At 61.6% G+C, this 26,457-nt stretch overlaps 1 protein-coding gene across 1 annotated transcript in view; it reads left to right on the top strand.

The window, feature by feature from the left end:
* The window catches only part of AGPAT4 (1-acylglycerol-3-phosphate O-acyltransferase 4), a 72,294-nt gene extending 53,475 nt beyond the window's left edge, over nucleotides 1-18,819 (top strand). Inside the window, exons 3-9 of the mRNA XM_037520692.2 lie at nucleotides 5,807-5,976; nucleotides 8,709-8,870; nucleotides 9,517-9,670; nucleotides 13,309-13,411; nucleotides 15,721-15,796; nucleotides 17,126-17,324; nucleotides 18,286-18,819. Of these exons, the coding sequence (XP_037376589.1) occupies nucleotides 5,807-5,976; nucleotides 8,709-8,870; nucleotides 9,517-9,670; nucleotides 13,309-13,411; nucleotides 15,721-15,796; nucleotides 17,126-17,324; nucleotides 18,286-18,380 (959 nt within the window). The 3' untranslated portion in view covers nucleotides 18,381-18,819. The remainder of the gene's footprint in view (nucleotides 1-5,806; nucleotides 5,977-8,708; nucleotides 8,871-9,516; nucleotides 9,671-13,308; nucleotides 13,412-15,720; nucleotides 15,797-17,125; nucleotides 17,325-18,285) is intronic.
* Nucleotides 18,820-26,457: the final 7,638 nt, after the last annotated feature.

Raw genomic sequence — 26,457 nt, 5'->3', positions numbered from 1 at the left:
GGTGTCCGGAGGGCCGCAGGGCTGAGGGCAGGCAGGTTTGGGGTGACTGGTGGTGTCCGGAGGGCCGCAGGGCTGAGGGCAGGCAGGTTTGGGGTGACTGGTGGTGTCCGGAGGGCCGCAGGGCTGAGGGCAGGCAGGTTTGGGGTGACTGGTGGTGTCTGGAGAGTGCAGGGCTGAGGGCAGGCAGGTTTGGGGTGACTGGTGGTGTCTGGAGAGCGCAGGGCTGAGGGCAGGCAGGTTTGGGGTGACAGTGCAGGGCCTCGTTCTTGCCTGGCTGCTCCTCTCCGCCCCGTGACTGGTCCTTTGGCTCCCGTGTCGTCTTCTCGGGCTGCCGTGGGCTCCAAGAGCAGGCGCTGGGCAGGGCGGAGTCCCCAGGCCGCTACCGGGGTGCCCTCACCGGACAGGCCAGGGCCGGGCCTCCCCCCAGGTCAGAGGTGGCCGCCCTCTTCTCTCCCTCCCAATGCTCTTTTCCTTCCTGCTCCTCAGCACCGCCCACCCCGGTACACTGACAGCTCGGAGGAGCTGCAGCCTCAGGCCTCCCGGGCCTCGGTCCTTCGGGCTCCGCGCTCTGCACGCCCGCGCCGCTGCCCCCGCTCCCCGCAGGGCTGAGCACGGGTGGCTCCGGGGCTGCCAGCTCAGTCCCGCTCACGAGGGGAAAGAGGCTCCCGCCCCAGCCCCCGTGCCTTTGCTCCTCTGCTTCCTTTCCTGCTTGCGGTGCTTTTCGGCGGACGGCGCGCTCGATTGCAGGGAGAGGCGAGCAGGGCTGTGCCCAGGCCCTGACCCTCGGCCCTGGGCAGGGTCCCTCCATGGCCCCCGAAATCGAGGTTGGGATTTTCCAGAGAGGCGCCCCCGGCACGCAGGCCCCTCGTGGAATCAGCCCCTTCAGGTCTCCCAGTGGGGTTGGCAAAATGGGCAACTGTGGGGAGCCCGGGGTGGCCCCGAGAGCAGATACCAGGGGTGGCCGACAGCTGGGACGAAGCCTTCGGGAGCTGCTGACGCTGCCGCCACCCCCAGCACAGAAAAGTAAAAGCGCACAGTTCTGCAAACGGACCATTTTACAGCGGCCAACGGCAGCACAACTGGTGTAGTGTATTGAAAACTTGGCCCAGCCCTGGTGTGTTAGGAGTCCCTGGTGCTCACCCAAGGCCCTGCCCGCTCCCCCCACCCACCCCTCTGGGGAGAAACCTGAACTGGGTGTCCTTTCGCTCCCGAGGGAGCTGGAGATGCACCCCCAGGCCGGGGGAGGCAAAGCTACGATTCAGGTCGGCTCACACCGGGGCCTCCGAGAGGGCAGCGCCTGGCTTGGTGATGAGGTAACGAGTCCAGGGGACCCAGAAAAACCTGCCAGGTCACATGGTACAAGGGGACCCCCAGGTCGGTGGCGGGTCCTCAGCCCACCGCCCCCTCCCGCCTGTGTGCCAGGCGCCTGATGCATCTTCTGCGTGAACAAATACAACCGTCCCGTCGAGGTTGAATGAAACGGCTTGGGGGTGTTGTGGGTTCTGGCCAGGTCTGTGTTGACGGCAGCGTGGGGCGCTCCTGAGGCCGGGGACAGACAGCAGCGCTGCTGAAGGCAGCCTGGACGGAGCTGACCCGGAGCAGAGGGGAGGGTGGCCCCGGCCCGGCCTCCTTCCTGGGCCAGAGACCAAGTTCTCTCACTGCCGCCGACAGAATCTGACTCGACCCCCCGCAGCCAGAGAAGGGAGGGGTGTGGCTCTGCCTGCGTGACCCCAGCGGCCTCCCATCACATGTGGACCCGCTGGCCACTCATCTGCCTAGAGAGGCCAGTGGGCTGGCTCCAGACCACAGCCTTGGGCCCCGGCTCGGGGCAGCCCAGGTTCCCGGATGGGTCAGCCCGGGGGCTCAGATGCGTCAGTGAGGGCGCTGGGGCTGCCGCCCACCCAGAGGTCAGCACGCCACACCCTCGGGAGACAATGCGGGTCCCTGGAGGCCACGCGAGGGAAGCAGCCTGGGGACGAGGGCGGCTCCTCCCTGCTCCTGCCCCTTTGCCTTTGCTGTTCATGCCCTCTAGCCCCTGACTCAACCTCGGGGCCACCTCCTCAGCCCACTCACAGCCCAGCACTTGTGGGCGCCAGGGCGTGGAGATGAGGGAAAGCCCTGAATCTGGAAGTTTCTTCACCTGGCACAACTGACCGAGGAGTTGTCACGCCCCACCCACTTCCCCAGTGACCGCCTGAATCTCCCGGTGTGTCTCCTGCGCCCCCACCTCTGTGCTGCCCAGGGCCAGCCAGAGCGCCCTCCACTCACCGGGGCCGTCTGTCTGCACCGGGCCTGGGCAGAACGCCCGCCCCGTGCCCAGCGATGTGTCGGGCGGTGTCCCAGGCGGACGTGCCCACAGGCAGACCGTCTGGGCACCTGCTCAGCACCAAGGCCCGGTGCTGCTGCCACGTTGGTCTGTCCGGGGCCGGAACCTCCAGATCCCGCGCCCTGGCTCGTCCAGCTCCTCCGATCCACATCCTCCCGCGAGAGCCCCTCGGGACGACCGCGGCAGGCAGCCCGGGCCCCTCTGGGCCTGAACAGTGCCCCGCGTGTGGCCGGAGCTCGGCAGATAGTAGCGTGAGGAGAGCCGAACCTTCCCCTTGCGGAAAACAGCGGTCTGTTCGTGTTTCGGACGATTGGGAAAGAGTGAACGCGTCTGCGGGGGACGCGTGTGCGAGTCTGCCTGTGTCTGGGGAATGGCCGGCCCTGGACGCGCTGTTCCTGACCGTTCGCCCTGGGCAGGGCCGTGGGGCTTGGGTGGGGGCGGCAGCACCTCAGCAGGGTTCCGCCGGGTCCCAGGACGGCCCTGGTCCCGCTGTGGGGGCTGCTCAGGCTGCCTCTGGACAGCTGGCGGCACCCCTCGGGGCAGGCAGGCAGCAGGGGTGCTGCCTGGGAAGTGGGGGCACCTGCGGGCTCTGCAGCCTGGGAGGGGAGACGAGGAGGCGGCCTGTCCCCGTCGCATCTGAGCTGGTGGTGGAGGGAGGGGAGCAGAGCTGATGGTGGGTCCCTGACTTATTGGGGGCCTGAATTAGTGGGGGAGCCTCTGCTGAAGCTCATCCAGAGCAGGCGCCCCCTCCCCGCCAGGGCCAGAGAAGCAGCAGGGGTGGGCGGAGGAGCAGGCGCCAGCCCAGCTACGGCTGCAGGGTGAGGAGGGGCATCAGCAGAGGCCGTGCAGCCGGGTGCTGCAGCTTCCCCTCCACCTGCTGGCTCGCCCAAGGCTCCCCTCGTGACCCTCCCTTACCCGGAAACAAAAGAAAGGGGCTTCTGGGAAAGGTAGTGCAGCCTGGCTCCTTTGCAGTGTCACTACGTAGGTGCGTTTCTTGTGAACGCAAAAAAGAAAAGAAAACCCTTTGGAGAATGAAAGGGGCAGGAGGAACGTGATCCCTCCACCCGTGAGGGCAGCGTGCACCTGCCTGCCCGCAGCCTCTCGACGCGCGGGAGAGACGAGGCCTTGCTCCGGCCCGGGGGGCTCCCGGCCCCCGCCTCGCCCCGCGCCACCGCCGGGCTCTTCGGCCAGAGCCGCCTCCTCAAAATGCGAACTGGATGCCTGTGCGCCCCTTTCAGAATGCTCCGGCGGCGGCGGCTCCTCGCCGTCACTGTGAAACCGTACATCAGCCCTCCTGACGCCGGTCCCGCGAGGATGTAACACGCGCGCGCTCCCCCCGGCCCCCACGCCTCTTCCTCTCGCCCCCGTGGTCACAGAGACTTGTGCACAGAGAGCCATGGGCCGTGGCCTGCTGTGTGCAGCAGCGTGCTTGGGGCTCAGCCGTCTGATCCCCACTTCCCAGACAAGGATGCTGAGGCTTAGGGGACCTTGGGAGAGAAGCCCCTTTTCACCCCAAGAGCAGCACCACCAGGGTTGGACCTTGGCTGTGTCCGTGGCTCCGACTCGGCCACTCCCGGGACACACTTCCCTGCCCGGTGCCTGCCTGGAGGCCGTGGCTCCCAGAGGGAGGCGTCACACCTGTCGGTGTGGGCCGGGCTGTGTCTCTGGCCCGGGCCCTCGCAGGGGGCCCAAGCTGTGCTTGTTGGAAGCACAAGCGTGCTGGGTTCTGGTGGGAAGACCAGGCTCCGGGGAAGCCAACAGGCCGCCCTGGCCTCGCGGGCTGGGTGTGTGTTCTCCTCGGGGGAGAATGTCCGGCTGGAGCACACGCTTGGTGACCCCTGGGGAGAGGGTGTGAGCTCACAGGGGCATTTGGGAAGTTTTTCTGGAATCACTGCAGCATCTGAGGCCCCTGGAACCAGCCCCTTCCCCGTGCTGGCCTCCTTGTGCTCCCTGCTTGGGGCCTTGGCTCTGTGACCCTCAGGCTTGGCCGGGTCCTGTCTCCTAGAAGGGCCGGTGCTTCAACACAAGTGTCTCCCTGCCCTGGCGGAGAAGCTGCCCCTTTGTCCTGGCCGCGGGGCCACCCTGCTGGGACTTACACTGAGCTCTGGTCCCTGCTGCACCCCCAGGCATTGCCCTTCGTCCTGGCTTCCAGCTCTAGGTCCCGCCTGTGTCACTGCCTGAAACAGGGACAGGGGACAAGGATCTTCTCCGCTAGGAATACAGGCGGACGCTCCTCATTGTCAAGAAGTGTGTGTTAGTGATGATCCCAGTAGGAGCCAGGCACTAGTGCTCATTGCTTAGACACGAGACAGAAATGTCTTCTGGAGAGTTCTGGTTCTCTAGTTCAAAACTTCAATCTGCAGCCTCAAGGCGGAGGGTTTGCAAGAGCCGCCACCCAACCCTTTAAAACATGAGCTTGGCTGGCGTCAAGACCAGAGCTCTGTGTGTGTGTGTGTGTGTGTAGTATGCATGCATGTATCCACACATGTAAAACACACATCTGTGCACACACACATGAATGTGCATATTGAGTGTCAGCCTGCATACATTCGTGGTTCCTACATATGTGTACAGGTGTGCATAAAGGCATGCACAAGTCTGCTGTGTGTGCATGCATGTGCACAAGTGCCTGCACACACACATGGGGTGTGTGTGTGTGTGTGTGTGTAGGGGTGCAGGTGATAGAGTGAGTCCTTTGCTAAATGTGCACACCTGGACACACATGCATGCACTATGAACACACATGTACAGACACCAAACACGCACGCGTCCTGCACTAGTTGGAGACTGACAAGGATGACCTTCACGGAGGACTCGCCCCACCCGTGCTGCTGCCGGGCCCTCCCGCTCACCAGTCCTTCCACGTCCACTGTCCTCCTGGGCAGTTTCCACCGCACACTTGGCCACACCTGGTGGGGACTGACCGTCTCCCTGAAGAACAGGGTGAATTTTGTGGTGCTTGTGTAAAACTCGACTTCTCTCTTGTCACCTGCGCCTGCAACGCATGCCCGAGCTGCTTCCCGGCCCCCACGCCCTCGTTGGTCCGTGTCCTCGGGGCTGGGACTTCCGCTCGCCCGAGGGTGGTAAATAAACGGGAGAGAAGAAATGGGCATGGAGTCTTCTTTGCTGGAGTCAAGTGTCCCAGTGAGTCATTTCCCGGATGTTCAGGACTGTGCATCACCCCACACCGTCTTCTGAGTTGTTTCCTGCTTTCCCGGCTGGTTTCTCCAGGTCCTGAATGGAGGCATGCGGCTCATTTGCATCAAGGCCTCCTCTCCACCCCCACCACCCTCCAGCGGCCTTTTCGTTTTTTCCTTCTGCTTCTAAACCCGTTCAAAGACTGGGTCTGGGCTGAGCGGGTCCAGAGCTTTCCTGGAAGCGGTTTCCACACGGGCTGGCCCGAGGGTGGCGTGGCCCCAGCCGGACCGCAGGGGCCAGGGAAGTGCGCCCTAAACCTCTGTCTGTTGCGCTTCCTCCCAGAGCTGGTGATGCTGCTGGAGTGGTGGTCAGGCACCGACTGCGTCATCCACACGGACCCCCAGGCCTACCCCAAGTTCGGGAAGGAAAACGCCATCGTGGTTCTCAACCACAAGTTCGAGATCGACTTTCTCTGCGGCTGGAGCCTGGCTGAACGCTTTGGGGTTCTAGGGGTGAGTCTGACCGCGCGCCCTCGCCACACCCTTTCCTGTTCCACCCCGCGGCTGCCTTTTTGCTGTTGACGGTGCAGGACTTGCAGAAGCGCCCCCAGGCTTTCTGCGCGAAAAAAGGGCCGCAGCCCGCTGCGTTGCGCCCTGGTCTGGGCTCAGGGGGAGCGTCTTGTGAGCTGGTGCCCGGCACCGTGGCTACGAGAGGCTGTTTCATCCTCAGACTCTTACGCGGGGTAGTGCACCGGGGACCCCTTTAAAAAGTGAAGTGAAAGAGCTTAATTAGTCTGCCTGGGCCACGCAGCTGGCGGTGCTTGGATTTGAGCTCCCCTCGTGGCTGCGGCCTCTGCCTTGTCTCCAGGCTTTTGCGGCTGCTACGGGCCAGCCAGCCGCCCCTCAGAGCTGTCGTCTTTGTGGGTCTGTGACTGTTGAATCTCCAGGTGAGAGTCTGAACTGCAGAATTTAGAATAAACAGGAAACTCCGGGCTCCTAGTTTGTCCTCCTGCAGGCCTTGGGGCGGGGCCCTCCTCTGGTTTTGCATATTTAATTGTGAGGTGAGGCGTGGCTGCACCTGCAGCAGACAGGTGTTGGGGTCTTCAGGTCCCTGTTGTGTTTTTTTTTTTTTTTAAATAGAGGCATGTTTATTTATTTATTTATTTGTTTGTTTGTTTTGTTTATACATGCACTGGGCACAGTCAGAAGCGCGGGAGGGTGAGAGAATTCACCAGAGCCAGAGCGGGGAGCAGAGCAGGCAGAAGGCCCGAAGCACACTGCTGAGGGGAGCAGCAGGCGGCAGGAGAGGTCTGGGCGCCATGTGGGACCCTCCTCTGGTGGCCGGGGAGCAGCCGGGGATCGAACCGGCGCCGCAGAGGCTGCGGGCAGCTTCGCAACCCAGCGCTCAACCGCTGCACCCCCGGGGAGGCCCTGTTGTGCTTTTTTATATTATCATCTTTGACTATAGACTAGGCTTGGATTCCAGGCCTTTAAAAAATCTTGTTTTCTAGGGTTAGCATCTCCCCAGCGGTTAGATGTGTGCAGAGAGCCCACGGTACTGGCTCTAACGCAGGGTTAGCAAACTGAGTAACTGGCAGGTGGTGCCCGCGGTGGGCAGGCTGGACAGGAGCGGCCGCAGGCAGCGAGCACACGTGTGGCCAACAAAACTTTATTTACGTGAGCACGTGGCAGCAGCCCCGCCCCCCAGGCTGCTGCTTGCGGAGCCGCTCCCGAGTGTAATGTGGTGTCTGGGGTGTGGTGCTACCGGCGTCCCCCGCCCGTCTCCCGTGGGGATGAGACCGGCCTTCGGTGCTCTGAGGTCGGCCGGTGCTGGCCGCCCGGCCCTGGGCCCACCCCAGGCTCTGCGCTGGCCGCACCGTGTCACCTGCCCCCTTCCAGCAGCAGGTCATCCCAGGCCACGATGTTGAACCCCGGGGTTCATGGGGTGGACCCGCTTCCGAGCCAGCACAGCCCCCTCCCGGCTAGAGAGGGGTCACCTCCTCTCCCCCTTCCCGGTGCCACAGAGTGCCTGGCCGAGCTCAGGTGTGTGCGATGTTTCGGGCATCGTAACTGCCCACAGGGCAGACTTGGGTCTCCGGGGAGGGCCCGGCCCTCAGGATGCAGGAGCAGAACATCCGGCAGACCGGAGACCCGAGGCGGGAGGGGCCCAGCCTGACACCCCCTGTGACTGCGGGCGGCATTCAGTGGCTCCAGTGGGAGAGCGGGGACCCCAGTTGTTCTCATGCTCTGGGGTCACAGGCATCGCCACCTCGTTCGTAACAGAGAAAGCCCGGCCAGGACAACACCTCACCTCGTGTTGAGCAGAGCGAGGAAGGATTGTTGCCAGTCACAGGACTCAGGCCCCATCTGCTCAAGGCACAGACACCCCGATTCCAGGGCTTCGGCCTTGCAGCGTTGGGCAGCCAGGGGTGGCCCAGTTGCTGCAGCGGCCACGGCTCGGCCTTTCTAGACTGGCCTCTCTGGCCTCAGCCTGTGGCCGGCAAAACAGCCAGACCTCTGGCCACGTCTCATTTGGGGGATCAAAGTCTTCCCAGCAGCCCCAGAACATGTGCCCCCCGAGAGCTGCGTCACCGTGCCAGGACCTGTCTGAGCCCCAGTTTGCCAGCTGTGAAGTGGGGGTGCTCGGCCCCCAGAGTTGGAGCCCAGCAGTGGGCTGGCTCCTGTGCCAGCAGGGGACCAGGGGACCAGGCCCCACTGTGCGGCTTCATCCTCTTCCACACAGTTTGCATGTTGGATTTGTGGGGAAAACAAAGCAAACCCAGAAAACGTGGAGACTGCCCTGCAGGGAAGGAGCTTGTTGTTTTTAAAGGGAAAAAGCAGGGTGCACGCTGCTCCCCAGCTGTCTTGCCTGGCTGGGGTCTCGGGCAGTCAGGCAGCCCCTCTCCGGCCTCAGCCCTGGGGCCCTCAGCTGCCCCACACGAACCCCCATGGTCCTAGGAGACCCCTCGCTCCTGGCCTGTCCCCAGGACCCTGGTGTCCCGACTGGTGGAGCCGCCCTTCTGGCTGAGCACTAGCCCACAACCCTAACACACACACACACACACACACACACACACACCCACCCCACCCCCCCATCAGCAGCCCTGGCCTCTCGCTGATAGCTGCTCAGTGCTAAGAGCCTCTAGGGTCCAGGACACTGAGTTCTGGAACTTTCCCTGGGGCTTCTGGACCCAGAGGACAGGGCCCCGTAACCCTCTCACGGACGCCGGGCCCCTCTCTTTCAGGGCTCCAAAGTCCTGGCCAAGAAGGAGCTGGCCTACGTGCCCATCATCGGCTGGATGTGGTACTTCACCGAGATGGTCTTCTGCACGCGCAAGTGGGAGCAGGACCGCACCACCGTCTCCCGGAGCCTGCTGCACCTGCGCGACTACCCCGAGAAGTACTTTGTGCGTGAGCCCCTGGCCTGCGCAGGCCCCGCCCCCTGCCAGCCCCCTCCACCAGCCAGGGTCCCCCCACTGGACACACCCCACACCAGCACCCTGGGCCCCCCTCCAGCCCTTCCCACACCATGCCAGGCCCTCCTGCTCAGGCCAGCCCCCGTGGCCCCCACCAGTCCCCACTGCCCCCCACCAGCCCCCACTGCCCCCCACCAGTCCCCACTGCCCCCACCAGCCATCCCAGACCCCACCAGCCCACAATGCTCCCCACCAGCCCCCTAACCCCCCCAGCTCAGTGGCTCCAAAGGAACAGCCTGACAGCCGCACCCCTACCACCGGCCTCCCCACTGTGCCCTGCCGTCCTTTCCTCTGAAGTTAGGGTGCACAGAGACCCTGCAGACACTCTCGTCACCCCCCACGCTCTTTCCCTCACACACACAGGATGCGCGTGTCCCTCACACTCACGGCTCGACTCGCCAGTCTCGGGCGGCCGTCTCTCCCCGAGCGCGAGACGAGCACAGAGGGCGGCCTGGGGCCTGGGGCGGCCACCCGGGGCCCGAGGGCAGGGCTCGGCGGCCCAGAGCCCCGTCTGCGCGTGCGACCGGGCGGCCTGCGTGGCGTGGTGCCCGGCGTGTTGACCCCCCGTCCCTTCCAGTTCCTGATCCACTGCGAGGGCACGCGCTTCACGGAGAAGAAGCACCAGATCAGCATGCAGGTGGCCCAGGCCAAGGGGCTGCCCAGCCTCAAGCACCACCTGCTGCCGCGCACCAAGGGCTTCGCCGTCACCGTGAGGAGCCTGAGAGACGTAGGTGAGGACCCTCCCCCGCCGGCCGCCACCGCCGGCCCGTCCCCGACTCCACCCGCGTGCAGGGCGTCGCGCACGCCCGGCCAGTGGCAGGAGGGAGCCAGGCCCAGCCCCCAGGCCCAGGCCCGCGGCCCGTGTGCACGCGGCACACGCAAGGCAGCGAGCAGGAGACCTGCTTGGTCGTGGACAGCGGGAGGCTTGTGTATGTTTCCAGGTGTGTGTGTGTGCGCCATGTGCGCACATGTGTGCGCCGTGTGTGCATGTGTAAGCATATTGCGTGTGGGGTGCGTGTGAGGTATTTGGCAGATGAGTGAATATGCACGTGTGCTGTGTGCGCGTGTGCCTGTGGTTTGAGGTGTGGGTGTGGGAGGTGTGTGCATGTGAAGCCCACGGGTGTGAGTCCTGGGACTGTGCGAGGCGCCGCCGAGAAGCTGGGTCCCCCGAGGTGGGGGCTGTGATGGCGGGCGTGTGAGGGGGGCGGGGTGAAGGCAGTGGGGAGCTCCGTGTTCTCAGGTCCGCGGGGGGCCGGGCAGTGCGGGTCACGGGTCACAGGGCTTATGCTCTCCGGCCGAGAGTGCTGCTTTGGGGCTCACCGCCCGGCAGGTGCTCGCCCTGGTGTTACCGACCCGAAGGGGCTCAGCGGGTGTAGACATGGAGCAGGCGGCTCTCGAGGAGAGCAGCTCACACAGGGCGGGGTGAGCAGGACGACAAGGAATGTCTAGAATTTGATTCTGCTTAGTTCTGCTTCTCTAGGCGAGACTGTTATCCAATGAAGGGCGTCAGCGACCGTGCACACATCACACACACGCGCACACACCCCCTCACATACGCACACCACACACACACGCATACACATATACAAACCTCACACACGTCCATCCCTCGCAGGTACATCCCTCAGACACACACAAACACACAACTCACACATACACATCACACACACCTTGCACACCACACACGCCACACACAAATGCACACACACAACCTCGCACATGCACACACCCCATACATGCATACCACATACATGACACGCGCACTAAGGGATCAGCGCCCTCTACTGCCCAGCAGCAGCACTGCATGGTGCTGGGGAAGGGGCTGGGACTTGGGGGTCCTCACCTGCAGTTGGGCCCACGCCCGCCCGCCCGCCTGCTGGGCCCTGATCTCCGCTGGGGTGCTTTGCTTTAGTATCTCTTGCCCATCTGTGGGCGCCAGCAGCGTGACCTTGACGTCACTGAGCCTGAAGGCCCCCCCGGCCTCCGGGTCAGGCTGAGAGCCGGGAGTGGCCGGGCCTCCTGGAGATGTGTGAGCGCCACCATCCGTCTTTCTTTGGCCTTTTCCTCAGTTCTCCCCTCCACCTAGTGGGGCAAAGGGCCCCCAGACTCCTCCGTGGCCACTTCAGGGATGCGGGCGCATGAGGCATCGTGGCCTAGAGCTGCCCACTCCTGCCCACCCCCCGGCCCGCCCCCCAGGTCCTGACCCTGCTTGTTCCCACTGCCTGGTGGACGCTGGCTCCTCCCGCCTGCCTCTTCCTGCTCCTCCCGGCCCCCTGTGGGGCTGCTCCTTGGGCCGGCAGACTTGTCCTCTAGTGCTCGGGGTGCAGCGCCAGCCTCACTCCCCGGGAGGTTCGGGAGGCCCAGTGACTTGCAGGGCAGGTCCTGGCCCCCTGTCCATGTCCACGCCGCGCCGCCTCCAAGGAAGCCGGCCACGGAGGGGCAGAGGGTGTCCACAGCTTGTTTTGCTGTGGACTCAGCCATAGCACTGGAACCTGCCTGTGGCCGAGGCCCTCGCTGCCCCCAGCACCAGGGCCCAGATGCCCACCTGCTGCTCGTCCCTCCCCTGGCTTCCCAGACACAGCCGTTTCCATTCTGGCCGGCCTGGCAGAGCAGGAGCAGCCACCAGGAGTCCCGCACCCCCTGCCCGTGGCTGTGTGGCCCGGGGCCTGTTCCCTGCCCCGTCTGACCCTCGGTGTGTTCTACGAAACCTCGCCGGCTTGCAAGGAGAGTAAAGGAGAAAGTGGGGGACGCAGCTCAGCCCTGGCTCCCGCTCTTGTCGGAAGCCACCCGCTGACCCTGCTCGCCCCCACCCCCCCGGGGGCCCGGTTCCTGGTTCTGGTTTCTCCCGCCTGGGTCTGACCCCGAGACGGCTCTGCCCACAGGCCGCAGCGGGCGAGGCGGCCCGACCCCAGCCGCCCAGCGGAGGCGAGGACTTCCCCTTTCATGTCACTGCGCAGATGAGGAAGTCGGGGTGGGGGTCAGCGCAGGAACATCCAAGTGACAGTGGGTCGGGGCCGGCAGGCGGTGAGGGGCCCCTCCTCCTGGTGCCTCACCTCGGTCCACGCACGGCAGGTGGATTCAGGCCTGTTCTGTCACTCCAGGACCCCCCTGGGCTTCTCCCTGGGAAGGGAGGAAGTGTGCGAGTCCCCAGTGTGGGAGCGCTGCTTGGGGAACCCCTGTCCTGACCAGGTGAATGAAGGCGCCTCACCTCACCTGCCCCAGCTGCCGGGAGGAGCCGGTGTCAGAGTTCAGGGTCCCTCCTGGACTCTGGCGACAGCTGTGTCCCACGTGGCCTGGGGGACGTCTAGATAGAACTTTATGCGTTACAAATGCACAGAAGCTATTTCTCTTAAGAATAAGAATAATTTTATTTACAAGTAAATGTCAAGCAAACTTTACAGGACGACTCGGCTGTCAGCCTCACACTGTCAGCGCGAACTACTCTTACGCAGAAAGCCCGGGTTCTTTTCTACCTGCCTTATCAGGCCGCTTGTCCTAGGGGTGAGGGGGCGACGTCTGGAGGACAGTCCCAGGACAGGAGCGAGGTCTGGGTGACAGAAGAGGGGGCTGCCCCCTGCCAGGCTGGGCGTGGGGCCGGCTCCCCTGGCTGGGACATGCCAGAGGGCAGGAGCGCCCCCTGCAGGCCTCACCTGGCAGTCAGGCAGCAGGTACAAGAAAATGGACCTGATGTTCTTGCTGATGCTGGAATCTTGGTTCCTCCTCGTCCTGCCAGACCCGTGGACTTTCTCAAACCCTGCTGCCTGGCGCCCGCCGCTTTATTAATTAAATGAAATCCCGACCGGCAGTGGGCCCAGTGTGGGCCGCGCCCGGGCTGCAGCCGTGAGCACGGCCGTAGTTTTCAGTGGCGAACCACCGAAGTCCCAGCTCGCGTCTGTGTCCCAAGCCGCGTGCCGTCCTGAAGGAGGCTGCGTAACAGAATTCCAGCTGTCCCCTGGGAAGCTTCCGGGCAGCACCGCTCCGCTGGCTTATCTCCTAGGGAGGAAATTATTTCCTCATTTCCTCACGCCCCCCTCGGGGAGACGCATCTCTGCGCCGCCTGACCCCACGGCTGGCACTGGTGTGACCAGCGGGGTTGGTCGCAGACGCGGCCCTGGGTGTGGCTTTACACCGAGCTGACCTCGGACAGGACGCTTTTCCGTGACCCAAGCAGAGCGTCCCCGCCTGGCCGCGAGGGGCAGCGTGCGGAGGGGGCACGTGCAGACGCGGGGAGAGCGAGCAGGCCAACCCGCAGCCCGGCCTCCCAGCCAGCCCGTTAGGATGCGATGATTGTTTTCCAATGTTTGTATCTACAAAACACAGCTGGGTTCACACGCCATCTACTGCTTTGTATTTGTTTTATTTTTTATAGTTTCAGCTGTATATGACTGTACACTCAATTTCAGAAACAATGAAAACCCAACTCTCCTGGGCGTCCTCAACGGAAAGAAATACCACGCAGACCTGTACGTCAGGTGAGTGGGCTCAGCGCCTTTCCAGAAAAGGGGGTGCCGCCCCACACAGCCCCCACGAGTCACCCCTTCCCGGGAAACCTGACGTTCTCCTGCCCGCGGTCTCCGTTGAATGGGGCCTGTTTACTGCATTTACAGCCCACATTTATAATCCGCACCCGAGAAAGGCCGCGGCCGCAGGGACAGGGCCACCGCCTGCCCCCCGAGCTCTGCTCCCTCGGCGCTCCGGAGCTCCGCGTGCGCAGTGGGGCCATCTTTTATAGCCATTTTGAGACTGAACTTGAAGAGATCATTTGACTGATCCCTTCTTGAGGATGTCTGCGCCCGGCCGTGCACCAGAGACGGGCCTGCGTAATTCGCAGCAGGTGCAGGGCGAGTAGAGAACATTTTAGCAGCCTCACCTCTGAGTTAAGATTCCAGGCTCTTAGGGCTCTACTGCAACACTTCACAAGGCACGAGACACACAGCAGCCTGCCTGGAACTCCCTGGATCTTCCCTCCAGACTGGCGGGAAGCAGCTGGGAGGTGCAGCGGGTGGACACAGGCACCGCACCCCGGGACAGGGGAGACGGGAGGGGGCGGCTTCCATGGGCGGGTCGCCATCTGGGACCCAACCAATGGGAGGCCGACCAGGGGACACTAGCCAGGCGTTCTGTGATGCTCTCATTGTTTTTGTAGAGAGCGTACAGATGCTAACTAAGCCACACAGCACAAGAGAACTCGGGCTGACGGTCCCCTGGAGAGCCCAGGCTCCTGGGGGGTGGGGGGGTGGGAGCGTGGCCTGAGCAACAGAGTCCCCACCTAGAAGTGACCCTGGCTCCCGCATAAAAATGGGGACAAAGCGTCACTGTTGCTGCTGCCTTTTCTCACGCCGCGGTGGACGGCTGCCTTGTTAGTTGTGAGGCTGATGGGGAACCCGCCCACCGCCCTGAAGGAGCCTCCTCCAGGAGGGAGGTCTGTGCCCCGAGTTCCACTGGCCAGCAGCTCCTTTGGTGGAGCTGGGCCTGCGGTTTCTGGGCAGCCCAGGCCACTCCCCGCCAGCCCCGTGCATGGGGGGACGGGGTGTAAGCGGCGGCAGGGGGCCCACGTCGCTCCCAGTACAGTGATGCTCGTGGCCTCAGAGGAGAACGTCAGGGGCAAGAATGTCAAGGAAGTTATTTATTTATTTTTTTAAACATTATTTTGTAGAGTTGCTTTTTTTTTTAAAAATATTTATTTATTTATACAAGCACTGGGTACAGTCAGAAGCGCGGGAGGGTGAGAGGATTCACCAGAGCCAGAGCGGGGAACAGAACAGGCAGACTGATGAAGTACACTGCTGAGGGGAGTAGCGGGCACAGCAGGAGAGGTTTGTGCGCCATGTTGGACCCTCGCCAGTGGCCGGGGATAGAGCCGGTGCTGCAGAGGCTGTGGGCAGCTTCACAGCCCAGCACTCAACCGCTGCACCACCGGGGAGGCCCTCAAGGAAGTTATTAAAATGAGCCCATCGCTCATGCCCGCTGTCCCAGGACGCACAGGCGGGCTTTTCCACCCTCTTCTGCAAACTCACTGGTAGATCTGGCTTTGAAACTAGTCGCGTGGAAAGGCGTATTCGTGACATCACGAGGCCCTTACAGGTTAACTTTCAGTTAGGGGAATAACCTGCCTGTCAGACCCAAGCCCCGGTCACTCGGGTACTCTCCCAACAGGCTGCAGTGTGACGGGGAGGCTCTGAAATGCACCCTGGTACTGAGACCTGGGCTGGAGTGGGGAAGCAAGAGGCTGGGAGGCAGTTTCGGGGGAGGCAGAAACTTAGGCAAGCAGGTCTGAGTGAGCTGGCGCCACCCTGGGACAAATGCGGAATGGACAGGGTGAGGCCCCCGGGCCGCCCTGGGCCCTGATCTGCCACTGGGGGGCAAAGTCTGAGCACAGGGCCCTGGGGTCCCCTGGTTCCTCCTGTCCTGGGAAATATCTGTGACTTGGCAAAGCATTGCTGAAAGTCTGCCTCACACTTATGGCCTAAGGCCTGGCCATATGGAGGTGCCTGGCCATTGTGTGGCATCGTCATCTGGCTGAGCAGAGGACCAGGGGTCACCTCCATCTGGATCTGTGAGCGGGCTGTCTCCAGGGGACCCCCTGGGAGAGGCAGCACTGGAGGCTTCCCGGAGGTGGGAGGTCACCTTCCTGGGCCAGGCCTGCGTGTTGGTTGTGGCCCGGCTTTCTGTCCACCTGGTGACCCTCTTCTCTCCCACACCATCGAGCGTCTGTGTAGATGCCGAAGGTGGCGGCACTAGGATGCGGGCCTGACCCGGCTGACCGTGCTCTGCTTTGCAGGCGGATTCCTCTAGAAGAAGTTCCAGAAGACGAGGAGCAGTGCTCAGCCTGGCTGCACAAGCTGTACCAGCAGAAGGTCAGTGTGGGGCCTGCGGGACGGGGGGACACTCGGCACACAGCAGGGCTGCCCCCCTGAAGAGCCTGGCTTGTCTTTTAACATGCGTGAGCTCTCACCTGCTGGCTCTCAGCCGTCCCAAGCTCACAGGAGTTTGGGGTCTGGCTACTCGCTGCTCATCAGCCAAGACTCGAGATGAGGTGGTGGAAGGAAGTCAGGTTAATGAGGAGCCGGCAAGCCCGTGGACGTGGGACCTCCTGTCAAAGGCTGTCTCCCCAGTCAGGGCCTTCCAGGGAGCGGGGGCGGGTAGGGCGTGAGAAGGAAGGGGCGTGGCTGAGGGTCTGTGGATCTCGGAGAGAGGGGGTTTCCAGGAACTGCGTCCACACCCTGCCCCGAGGTTTGGCCTGGGCTGCCCTGGCGCTGGTGGGCAAGCTTCTCACTGAGGGGGCTTGGCTTAACCTTGGCCTGCCCCCACTCCTGCCCCCAGCCCAGCAGCCCCTCAGCTGGGTCTTGGGTCCGTGTCCCTCACTCTTGTGAACTGAGCCAGCTTGGGTGGGGGCGCAGTGGGGGGACAGTTCTTCCCTGTGCACGGCCCCAGCCTGCTTCGGGCCTGACAGCACGCCTGCTGTAACACACACGCACACATGCATGGAGCTGCAGACGGGGCCAGCCGCTGACGTCCTGTTACTGGGTTCCGGGTGGGCATCAGAGGGGCCACGGCTCCAGCAAGTCGTCAGCAGCTGGGCCTCCCCGGCTCGCTCTCCTCCACTTTCGGTGGCCACTTGCGCCAGAGGAATTGAGGAGGCCAGAGAGCAAGTCCCAGGCTGCCGCCCCCCTTTGTCATGGGGCTGCCGCAGAGCCAGGCTGGGGCCCTTGGGGCCCTTTGTTGAGACCAACCACACTGGGGTGTCGGGTGCAGGAAGGCCAGCTGCTGGCTGTCCCGGCTGCCCTGGAGGCTCCCGCTTCTACTGTGCCATGGCAGGCACCCCGCCATGGGCATGCCCAGGCCTGGCCTCTTTGCATGCGTCCACTACCTGACTTGGAGGACATTCCTGCCCAATTAGTGAGGCTGGTCAGCTGCCGAGTCGGGGGAGCACGGAGGAGCAGACCCAGGGAGGGGAAGGGGTGGCCTGGCACCAAAGCCGAGCTCCCACCCGCACTGCGTGATGGGGCTGCAGGCCCTGCCTCTCCTGGGCCTTCGCGGGCTGACCAGAGTGCTGTGAGGAGCCCCAAGAGCCTGCACGGCCCCCTCTGGAAGGGCGGAGACCCAGCTCTGCGGAGCCGCCCTTGGAGGGGCACCGCATGAGCCCGCAGTCGGGGCTGGGGGCTCAGGTCCCTCTCTGTCGGCAGGATGCCTTCCAGGAGGAATACTACAGGACTGGCACCTTCCCCGAGACGCCCATTGTGCCCCCCCGGCGGCCCTGGACCCTGGTCAACTGGCTGTTCTGGGCCTCCCTGCTGCTCTACCCCTTCTTCCGGTTCGTCGTCAACATGATCAGCAGCGGGTCCTCCCTGACGCTGGCCAGCTTCGTCCTCGTCTTATTTGTGGGTACGTCCAGAGCAGGAGGCTCAGGCAGAGGCCCCAGGCCGGCGAGGAGCATAAAGGGGCGGAGCCGGCAGTGAGGGCGACACTGGGAGGGGCTCCAGGACACCTGGGGTCCCAGATTGGGAGGGGCCTCGTGTCCAGGGGGTCCGGGCCTGGCAGGGCTGGAGCTGCTGCATCCCTGCCCCTGCAGACAGCTCTGCTCTCGTCATTCCTGCCCCCAGTCAGGGGGAGAACATCTCCTAGGGACCCCCAGCCACTGGCACTAGCTCTAGGTTACTCAGAGCAGGGCCAGGCCCTTTGGGGAAGGGGTGCTTCTCCCGGACGGGCTTACTCACCACTGCCGATCTGGGTCGTGCCAGCTGCCGTGCCACTGACGTGGTCTTGACGTGAGAAGCGACGGGAGAGCCGTGGTCCCTGCTGCGAGCTCCCGGGGCCGCCCTCTGCCTGGAGGAGCAGAAGCAGCGACCTGAGCTCTAGCCCAGCCTCCCACTGGCTCTCCCGCAGGCCCTGGGCTCTCCTCCGGGCCCCACCACTGTCTGCTGGGGAAGAGGGACCTGCGGGGCACGGAGGAGACGCTGGGCTATGGCGCCCTGCAGGCTTCCGCCATGCTCTTTCTTAGGCGTCCCTGCAGTGCCCCCAAGTCCCTCCCTTCACGAAGACCCCTCTCTGCCCGGGGAGGGGCACAGGAGGCAGAGGGGCTGTGTGTGCCCCGGGCACAGCTGCGGGCAGCTTGTAACAGGGTGGTCCCCGCCTGAGCAAACTCCTCCACCTCCAGCGACAAAGGGTCGCGCCCGCCAGCGGACCCGGACTGCCCGCCGGTCTCCACGTCACTCGGTTGGCCGAGACCCCCGCGCCCAAGCTCAAGCTGCTGCTGGGCCTGCGGGCAGCCACCGCCCGTGATTCCTGCGGGCATGTCCTGGGAGTCCCGGGGCGCCTCCTGACTCCCCGCCTCCTGTTCCCGCAGCATCCATGGGTGTCCGATGGATGATCGGGGTGACGGAAATCGACAAGGGCTCGGCCTACGGCAACATCGACAGCAAGCAGACGCACAGCGACTGACTCGGGACGCCGCTCCGCCCGAAGGGGACCTTGAGGCCGGTGCACGCTGCGGTCACCCTGAGGGGGACCCGGCGGCCAAGGCTGTATGAGCCCCTGCTGGGGGGCAAGGAGTCTGGCCTCAGCCCAGGGGGAGGAAGACGCTCTGAGGCCTCTTTGTCCCCATACGCTCTAGTGGATTTCTGTTCTTTCCTTCCGTGTGAGTGTGTGCGCGTGCGCGTGCGCGAGCGAGGACACACATCACGTGATGAGGATGGCCGGGTGAGCTGCTTTGGTGGTCAGAGGGTATCTGAGGCTGCAGGGGGAGGGCAGGGATGGGGACTGCGTGCCCCTTCTTCCTTTGGTGCTGAGTTTTCTGGGACTGATGCCAGAGACAGAGTAAAAGGCTGTAGGTAAGACTAAATTATGCCTCTGAAAACCTCAAGCGTGTGGCTCCTCTGTGGCGTCGGCACCGGCCCCACCCTCACCCTCCTACCTCGCACTCCAGACCCAGCCTTCGGGCCGCAGGCACAGGGGCTGGGGCCAGCGGCTGGGGGGGCCCACACCTTCACTCCTGGGCGGCAGACATCACCAGGGGCACACTGGTTTATGAGAAGATGGCGGCGCTGGGGCAGCGACCGTGCAGGGCCCCCTCCCAGTCTGGTTCCCGGCCTCCCGGCCAGGAGCCTCGAAGCCTAAGTCCGGAAGATGCTCCCTGTAGCAACTGATCCTGGAACTGGATGTGAAAATGAAGGCTGGGCACTGCGGAGCCCCCAGGAGAGGCTGTGTGCCCACTGTTCCTCTCCAGCGAGACGCTGGGTCCCCCACAAACATGAGCTCACTTCATAAACAGCCAAGGTTCCTCTGAGCAGCACCAGGCTGTGGGTGGGAAACCCCGGGCCTGGCGACTCCCCAGGGAAGAGGCCTGCTCCGGGGTCACGGGGGTCTTTGGAGCCCACATGCAGGGCTTCTGCCAGCTGCCGCCTGCCAGCGGAGGCCACGGGCAGAGAGGAACAGAGGAGCCCCAGTATCTCCGTAGGAGAACCAAGGGTGCCGGGAGCTCAGCTGGGTGGGTGTCTGGGAGCAGGAGTTCAGAGAGCACCCCCGCGGGCAGCTCACGGCCCGGGCACACCAGGGAGGCCAGCAGAGCCCGTTCCACTCAGCACCCGCAGTCATTAACACGGGATCCGCTGAACCAGACCAGCCTGGGCTGGACCCTCTGAGAGCCAAGCCCTGAGGGCGTCAGGGTCCCTGACCCTAGTGCTGGGCATGGCCGGGAGCGGGTTCTGATGGCCTGGCGGGAAGGGGGTCTGGTGAGGCCTCACACACAGCCCTCCCGCCCCGCATGAAGCAAGTTCCAGGGGGAGTTGAGGGGCTTCTGGGGGCTGGGGCGCCTGGCTGTGCCGCAGGCCTGCCTGTCAGTCCATGTTGGAGACGAACTCGGAGCTGCTTTCCACTTTCCTCATCTGTGAAATGGGGCTGACACCCACCTCCCAACCCTGGGCTGTTTCAAGGGTACAGCGAGGCAGAACATGTGAACAAACTTTAAGGGCCCCAAAGGCCAAACCAGGGACAGACGGCCAGAAAGTGGCCTCCGTGTTGCTGCTTCTCAAAGGGCTCAGAAATGACCCTGAAGTGCCCCAAAATGTGTCCTTCCCTCACAGCTGGCCTGGCCTTCGCCAATGTGGTAATTTAAGTCCAATAACATTCACACACCCCCGCCCCCTGCCCTGCCCCACGCGGAACGTACCTGCTGGGAACCTGTTGTCATTTTCTGAGTTGGCTCTGGGACCGGGCTGGCCCGCACCTGAGGTCTAGCAGGAGGAAGGACCACCCGGGGTTCTTTCTAAAAATGGCCTCACGGAGTATCCTCACAGCTTCCCATGGGCATGCAGACAGCCCCGGACCGGGGCATCCAAGAAGGCAACGGACATGCCTGGTACCAGCCACCTACAAGAAAATGCCTTCGTTCAGGTTTCCCGAGTGCCGGCTCCTCAGGACAAATTTAATACCTAAGACAAATTTAATACCTAAGACAAGGGGCCTCCCTGGTGGTGCAAGGGGTTAAGTTTCAGCACCATGAAGCTATCGGCAGCCAGAGTTGACCCACAGGGCGCAGCAGACCTCTCCTGTCTCCCCGCTGCTCCCCTCAGCAGTGGATTTCAGTAGATCCACCTGTTCTGCTCCCCACTCTGTCTCTGGTGAATCCTCTCACCCCCGCACCTCTGGTCTACACCCCATTTCTTGCATGCATGCGTAAATAAAATTTTAAGAAGAGAAAAATACCCCAAGATAAGGATTAAGGGCCCTTCAGCAAGCAGTCTGAACATGAGTTCTTATTGTGCACGTATTAAAATGGCTTGACTTTGGTATAATTTTCTTCTGAAGGGAAAAAAGCCTTAGGAAGCAAGGGAACCGGTGCCAGCACAGGCCCGCACACCTGTCAGCCTGGCAGCCCAGGTTCTGGCTGTAGGAACCCGGTTTCCCATCCCCTGGGGAGACTCACCAGTCTGGCAGGCACCCAGGTGCTTCAGCAGAGAACTTGCTGACCCCAGAGCGTCTATGATTCTGGAGTCAGGGTCCCATGGTGCTTTGGCACAGCCATGCCCCCAACAGATCATGGACTTGGAACATGTCCACCCCAGGCTACCTTGTCAGCCCTGCCAGCCGGGGCAGCAGAGGAGAGGCAGGCCTGAGCCAGTCCAGCTCGGACATCCGGGCCGCGCCCAGGCTCCGCAGCAACAGCTGGACACAGCACCACAGCACGAAGCAAAGCGCCCTGGGGGCGTCAGAACCAGGACTGCTCTCCACAGGCCCAAGGAATAGCTTGGGGGCACCAGGCCAGCTGCTCAAAGGCACCCTCCTCTGGACCCACCCACGCTGTGGACGGTGGCCTTGAGGGGGTCAGACATGGCTGCGGTGCACTAGGCTGATTTCCTAGAAATGTCTTTGAAAATGAAAAGGAAAAGGAAAAGCATTTTTTAAAGCTTTCCTTCAGAACATGCTGAGGGAAAGGCAAGCACGCCTGGGAGGGCCAGTCCCCAGGGCGGGGAATGGCCCACAGGGAAGTCGGGGGTTTCATCTCCCCCGGCCAGGAAGCGGGGAGTGGGGGCTGTCCCCCGAGCCCATTGACCACAAATGAACGGTCAGGGTCTGAGGCCCACCTCACTCTCCCTCAGCCGCTGGGGTTTTAAGTGTTTCCAGATTCCAACACAGTGAAAACTCCGTCCGCAAGCAGATGGCATGACTGGCTGCTGCTCCCGCCAGGCTGTGGCATAACCTCCAGCTTTCACGGGCTGGTTGAACAAAGACGAAACCGGCAGTGTTGGCTGACACCACGAGACAGTGAACAGAAAGTGTTGCATGGGAAAAAGCGGATCTCTGGGTCCCCGCGATGGCCCCGCCCTCGCTCACAGGGGCTGCGTCCCTCAGCTGCCAGCTCAAGCCCAGCTCCGTGCGCGCTCATCCGGGGTGGCCAGGCACTCTCCCTCCTGCCTAATGAGCACTGGGCCCCAGGCTAACGATGCTCTCTGCAGACTCCCCCTTAGCTTCCCTCCTAGGCTGGCTGCCCTCCCAACCTACAGGGAGGGGCGGGGAGCAGGGAGGGCACCCCACGTGGAGCTCCCTGTTCAGGTCAGCGCGCCTGGGTAGGCCTCACGCACCAGGTGAGCAGGCCCACTGTGGTCCTGTCACGCGGGCACGGGGTAGGCCCACCACGTGGAATGGAGTCCCTGCTGCTGTCAGAACATCAAAAACAACACTAGGTCCCACATCCAAGAGGGTGAGAGGCCCAGTGAGGTCAGGGACTTGGAAAACGAGCGGCTGCGGGAGGTGCCTGGAGGCGCCTGCATCCGAGGGCTTGCGTGGAGAAGGGGACCCGCGCTCTTCCAGTCTCCAGAGTTCCATGGAGCACGAATTAGCCCTGTGAGGACAGTGACTCTTGCTCAAGTATCTCAGAGCAATGACAATGTTCTGAAGGAGAGGACCCCTGGAGGGAGACCTCAAAGACCGGCAGGCCGCCCTGTCATCTGGCGGGAGGAGGCTGGCGAGCCACTGGTGCTCCTGTGTCTGCAGTGAGTCACCCTGAGGCGGGGTGGTGCCGAGAGCTGCCCAGCGCTGCAGGAAAAGCAGCGACTGCGCTTCTGGAATTACAGCAGGTGGCTCAGAAGAGGCAGAAACAGGCGGCTGGAGCACATGACTTGCAGAGCTGCCCCGAAGAGAAGTTCAGCCTTTGACATGACTTCAGGGCGAGGCTGAGATCCAAGAGGGCCAGGGGCCAGGGAAGGGGACGTGACGCTGCGTGCCACCCCACCCAGGTGTCCCTCACAGCACGCCTGACCGCCAGGCAGTGCTGAGACCTCTGACTCGCAGGGAGGCACTGCCTGCTTCAACAGGTCTCAGTGACAGATTCGCCCACTCAAACATGCGACGCTCCACTTCCACAGGGAAGGGCAGGTGCTGGAGGCGGCCGCAGGCTCCCGGCCACATGGGCATCCTGCACCCACAGGCCCTGAGACTGTGAACACTCCACGGGCCGGACGGTGTGTCCGGGCTTCCGCTAGCTGGCGCCGAGCAGCACACGGGCAGGTACCGCTGCCATGAGGAACCGCTGCCCGCAGAGGCCACGGCCCGCCCTGGCACCAGCTCACATGCAAGAAGTGGCCTCGGCCATGGCTACCTCTGTCCAGCGCTGGTAGCCTCAGAAAATACTGTTATTTTTGCGAGAGCGGAAGTTGGCGAACCAAGGCCCTGTTGCTTGTTGTGTAAGCAAAGTTTCTCTGGCACTGCCACGCCCCTCCGCTGCCTCCCGCGCCTGCCCTCAAGCTCCAGGAGGGTGGAAAGCCTGGCCAAGACCCCGAGGCCAAGGCCGGCGATCTCCGCGGCTGGAGAGAAGGTCCCGGGCCCCACACTGGAGGGTCGAGGCTGAGGCCGCTGTTTAAGAAGGAAAACCACCCCTTGAGACTCCCCGAGCATGCGTCCAAGATCTCTGCTCTGTCAACTAGAGAGAAAAAGGGGAAGGGGCTGGCAGATTATTTTTAATGCCAATTTTATCTTTACCATTTTTAATCTTATACTGAAAAATACAGTGAGCAAATTAAACCCAAAGCTTGCAAAAGGAAAAAATAATAAAGACGGGGTGGGGTTTGGGGCGGGGGAGACAGTGAAATGGAAACTAGAAAAACAACAGACACAATTATGAAACCAGAAATTGATTCTTTGAAAGATCACCAAAACGGATCACCTTTCAGCCAAGAAAAAGAGAAAACACACATTCCAAAATCAGAAATAAAAGTCTGGACCTCAATATTTATTGATGTTATAGAAATGAGAAGTACTGAAAGGGAATACTGTGAGGAACTGCCTCAATAAGTTAGACGATTTAGCTAAAATGGGCGAATTCCTAGAAAGACATAAATTACTAAAACTAAGACTAGAAAATATGAAGAGACGAGAGACGGATCAGTAATTAAAAGCCTACTGCAGGGCCTCCCCGGTGGCGCAGCGGTTGAGCGCTGGGTTGCGAAGCTGCCCGCGGCCTCTGCCGAAGCCAGTTCGATCCCCGGCTGCTCCCCGGCCACCGGAGGAGGGTCCCACATGGCGCGCAGACCTCTCCTGCCGCCCGCTGCTCCCCTCAGCAGTGCACTTCGGTCCTTCTGCCTGCTCTGCTCCCCGCTCTGGCTCTGGTGAATCCTCTCACCCTCCTGCGCTTCTGACTGTGCCCAGTGCTTGTGTAAATAAATAAATCTTAAAAAAAAATTATTAAAAAAAAAAAAAAAAAAAGCCTACTGCAGAGAGACACCCCGGCATCAAATTGGTTTCACTAGTGAAATCTACCAAACATTTAAAGAAGCTAGAAAAACAGCACCAATTCTTTCCAAGGAAAGCTCCCAGCTGTGTGTGAGGCCAGCACCACCCCATGCCAACACCGACAGACACGGCAGGAAGGTGACCCTCCGTGGGGTGCCCTCTGGTGGCACGAGCACACGCCTCAGAAAACATCACGCTGGACACGGCGACGCAGAGAGGGTCGTGACAGTGGCCAGCCAGGGCCCATCCCAGGAGGGTAAGGCTGATCCAACACCCCCACGTCAACGCAAGGTACCATGTTAGCACGCTGAAGGGCAGATCCTTAGGAGCATCTCTTCAGAAACAGAAAGTACATCTGATAATGTCAAACATCCTATCAGGATGAAAACTCTCAACAAACCAAGAATAAAAAGGAAACATCTAAGTCAGATAATGGGCATTTCTGACAAACCCCCAGCACCACACTCAGTGGGGGAAGAGTGAATGACTCCCCCGAGGGCAAGTGTGGCCGTCAACGGGTCCACTCTCACCACTGCTCCTCAGCCCGAGCTGGAAGGAGGGCCCGGTCAGCTACTGGCAAGAAGGGATAAAAGGCATCCAGCTGACAGAGCAGGGACATGGCGCTGATTCACGACCACTGATCTTACACGTGGAAGTCTATGGGATTCTTAAAACAAAACACACAAAAATCAGCTGTACATGAAACTATACTTACAACCTCAATGTACCGATACATAAATCTATCTATCTATCTATCTATCTATCTATCTATCTATCTATCTATCTATCTATCTATCTGTCTATCTATCTCAGCAATGAGCAGTGTAAAAATGAAAGTCATTTCCATTCACAATAGTGTGAAAAATAAAATACTCTGAAAGAAACTTAAGTTCAAGAACTGTGCACTGTAAAGTACTTAATAATTAACATGTACTGCAAATTACTTAATAATTAACATGCTCCTCCAGACTCAATCCCAGCTAGGGTGTGTGCATGTGTGTGTGCGCACGTGTGTGTGTATGTGTGTGTACACAGAAATTGACAAGCTAGTCCTAAAATTCAGAGAGCAACACAAATGAGTAAGAATGGCCAAAACAATCTTTAAAAGAGACGAGGTTGGAAGTCTCAACTTCTTAATTTCAAAAGTCCCTCCAGAGCTAGTTACCACACAGCACGGTGCTGCCCAGGGGACGCAGGGCTGAGAGACCAGAAATAATCCCCCAGCTGTATGACCCCCTGATTTCAACAAGGGTGGCCAGACAGCGCCTGGAGGCCTGTGTTCAGCAAGCGATGCCGGTCAAGTAGTGATCCCCAGGCCAAGGGGTAAATTCAGACACTTAACTGACATCAGACACAAAAATCAACTAAAATTAGCAGACAGATCTCAATGTGAGAACTAAAACTGTAAAACTCTTAGGAGACAACACGGGGGTCAATCTCCCGGCCTGGACCAGATAGTGACTTTTTACAAATGAGAGCAAAAGTACATGCACCAAAGAAGGAGATGACACACCAGCCCGCGAGATTAACAACTCTGTCCTTCCAAGGACACCGATGGTGAGGTCAAGACAAGCCACAGACCAAGAGACAAACAAATCATAATCCAGTAAAGGATGTGTATCCAGAATGTATAAAAGCCTCCCGCGCTAAGATGAGGACAAATACCCCGATTAAAAAGGGGCACAAGATCTGATGGACATGCCCCCGAGGATTAACAAGCACAGGCAAGGACACTCACTGCCGTTAGGGAACAAGAGGGCGGTGGCAGGACACTCCAGACACTGTCATGAAAAACTAAATATCACGTGTCCTTGTGGGTCCGGAGACCCCGGGACCCCGTGTGTTGCTGGCGCGAGTGTAAGACAGTGTCACTCTGCCAACGGCCGGCAGCTTCGTAACATCCCGAACGTGGATTTATCATCAGACCCGGAAGCCCCCGCCCAAGAGGAATGAAGCCGTGTTCACACAGGAGCCCGCCGTGGACGCTCAGAGCAGCGTCACAGTAAGCAAAGGGTGACACCAGTGAATGAACAGAGCGCGTGTGTGGCAGATCCACATGACGGTCACACTCCGCAGGGGAAGAAGGAAGCGCTGACCGTGTGCAACACACAGAGCGGGCGGACCTCAGGCCAGCATGGGAGCAAGGCGCTGGGCCAGAAGACCACGCATGAGCGTCGATGGGCAGGAAGGGGCGGCGCTGCCTCAGGCTGGGGTGCAAGTGGGGAGTGACTGCAAGGATGTGCGTGTGTCTCTGGGGTGATGGAAAAGTCCTGGATGTCTGGCTGACGGCTGT

The sequence above is a fragment of the Talpa occidentalis genome, unplaced genomic scaffold (genome assembly GCF_014898055.3).
Source record: "Talpa occidentalis isolate TD23 unplaced genomic scaffold, MPIMG_talOcc4v2.1 talOcc4.2, whole genome shotgun sequence".
NCBI lineage: Eukaryota > Metazoa > Chordata > Mammalia > Eulipotyphla > Talpidae > Talpa > Talpa occidentalis.
Note: the sequence above shows the minus strand (reverse complement) of the source record. Positions and strands in the feature narration are given on the sequence as shown.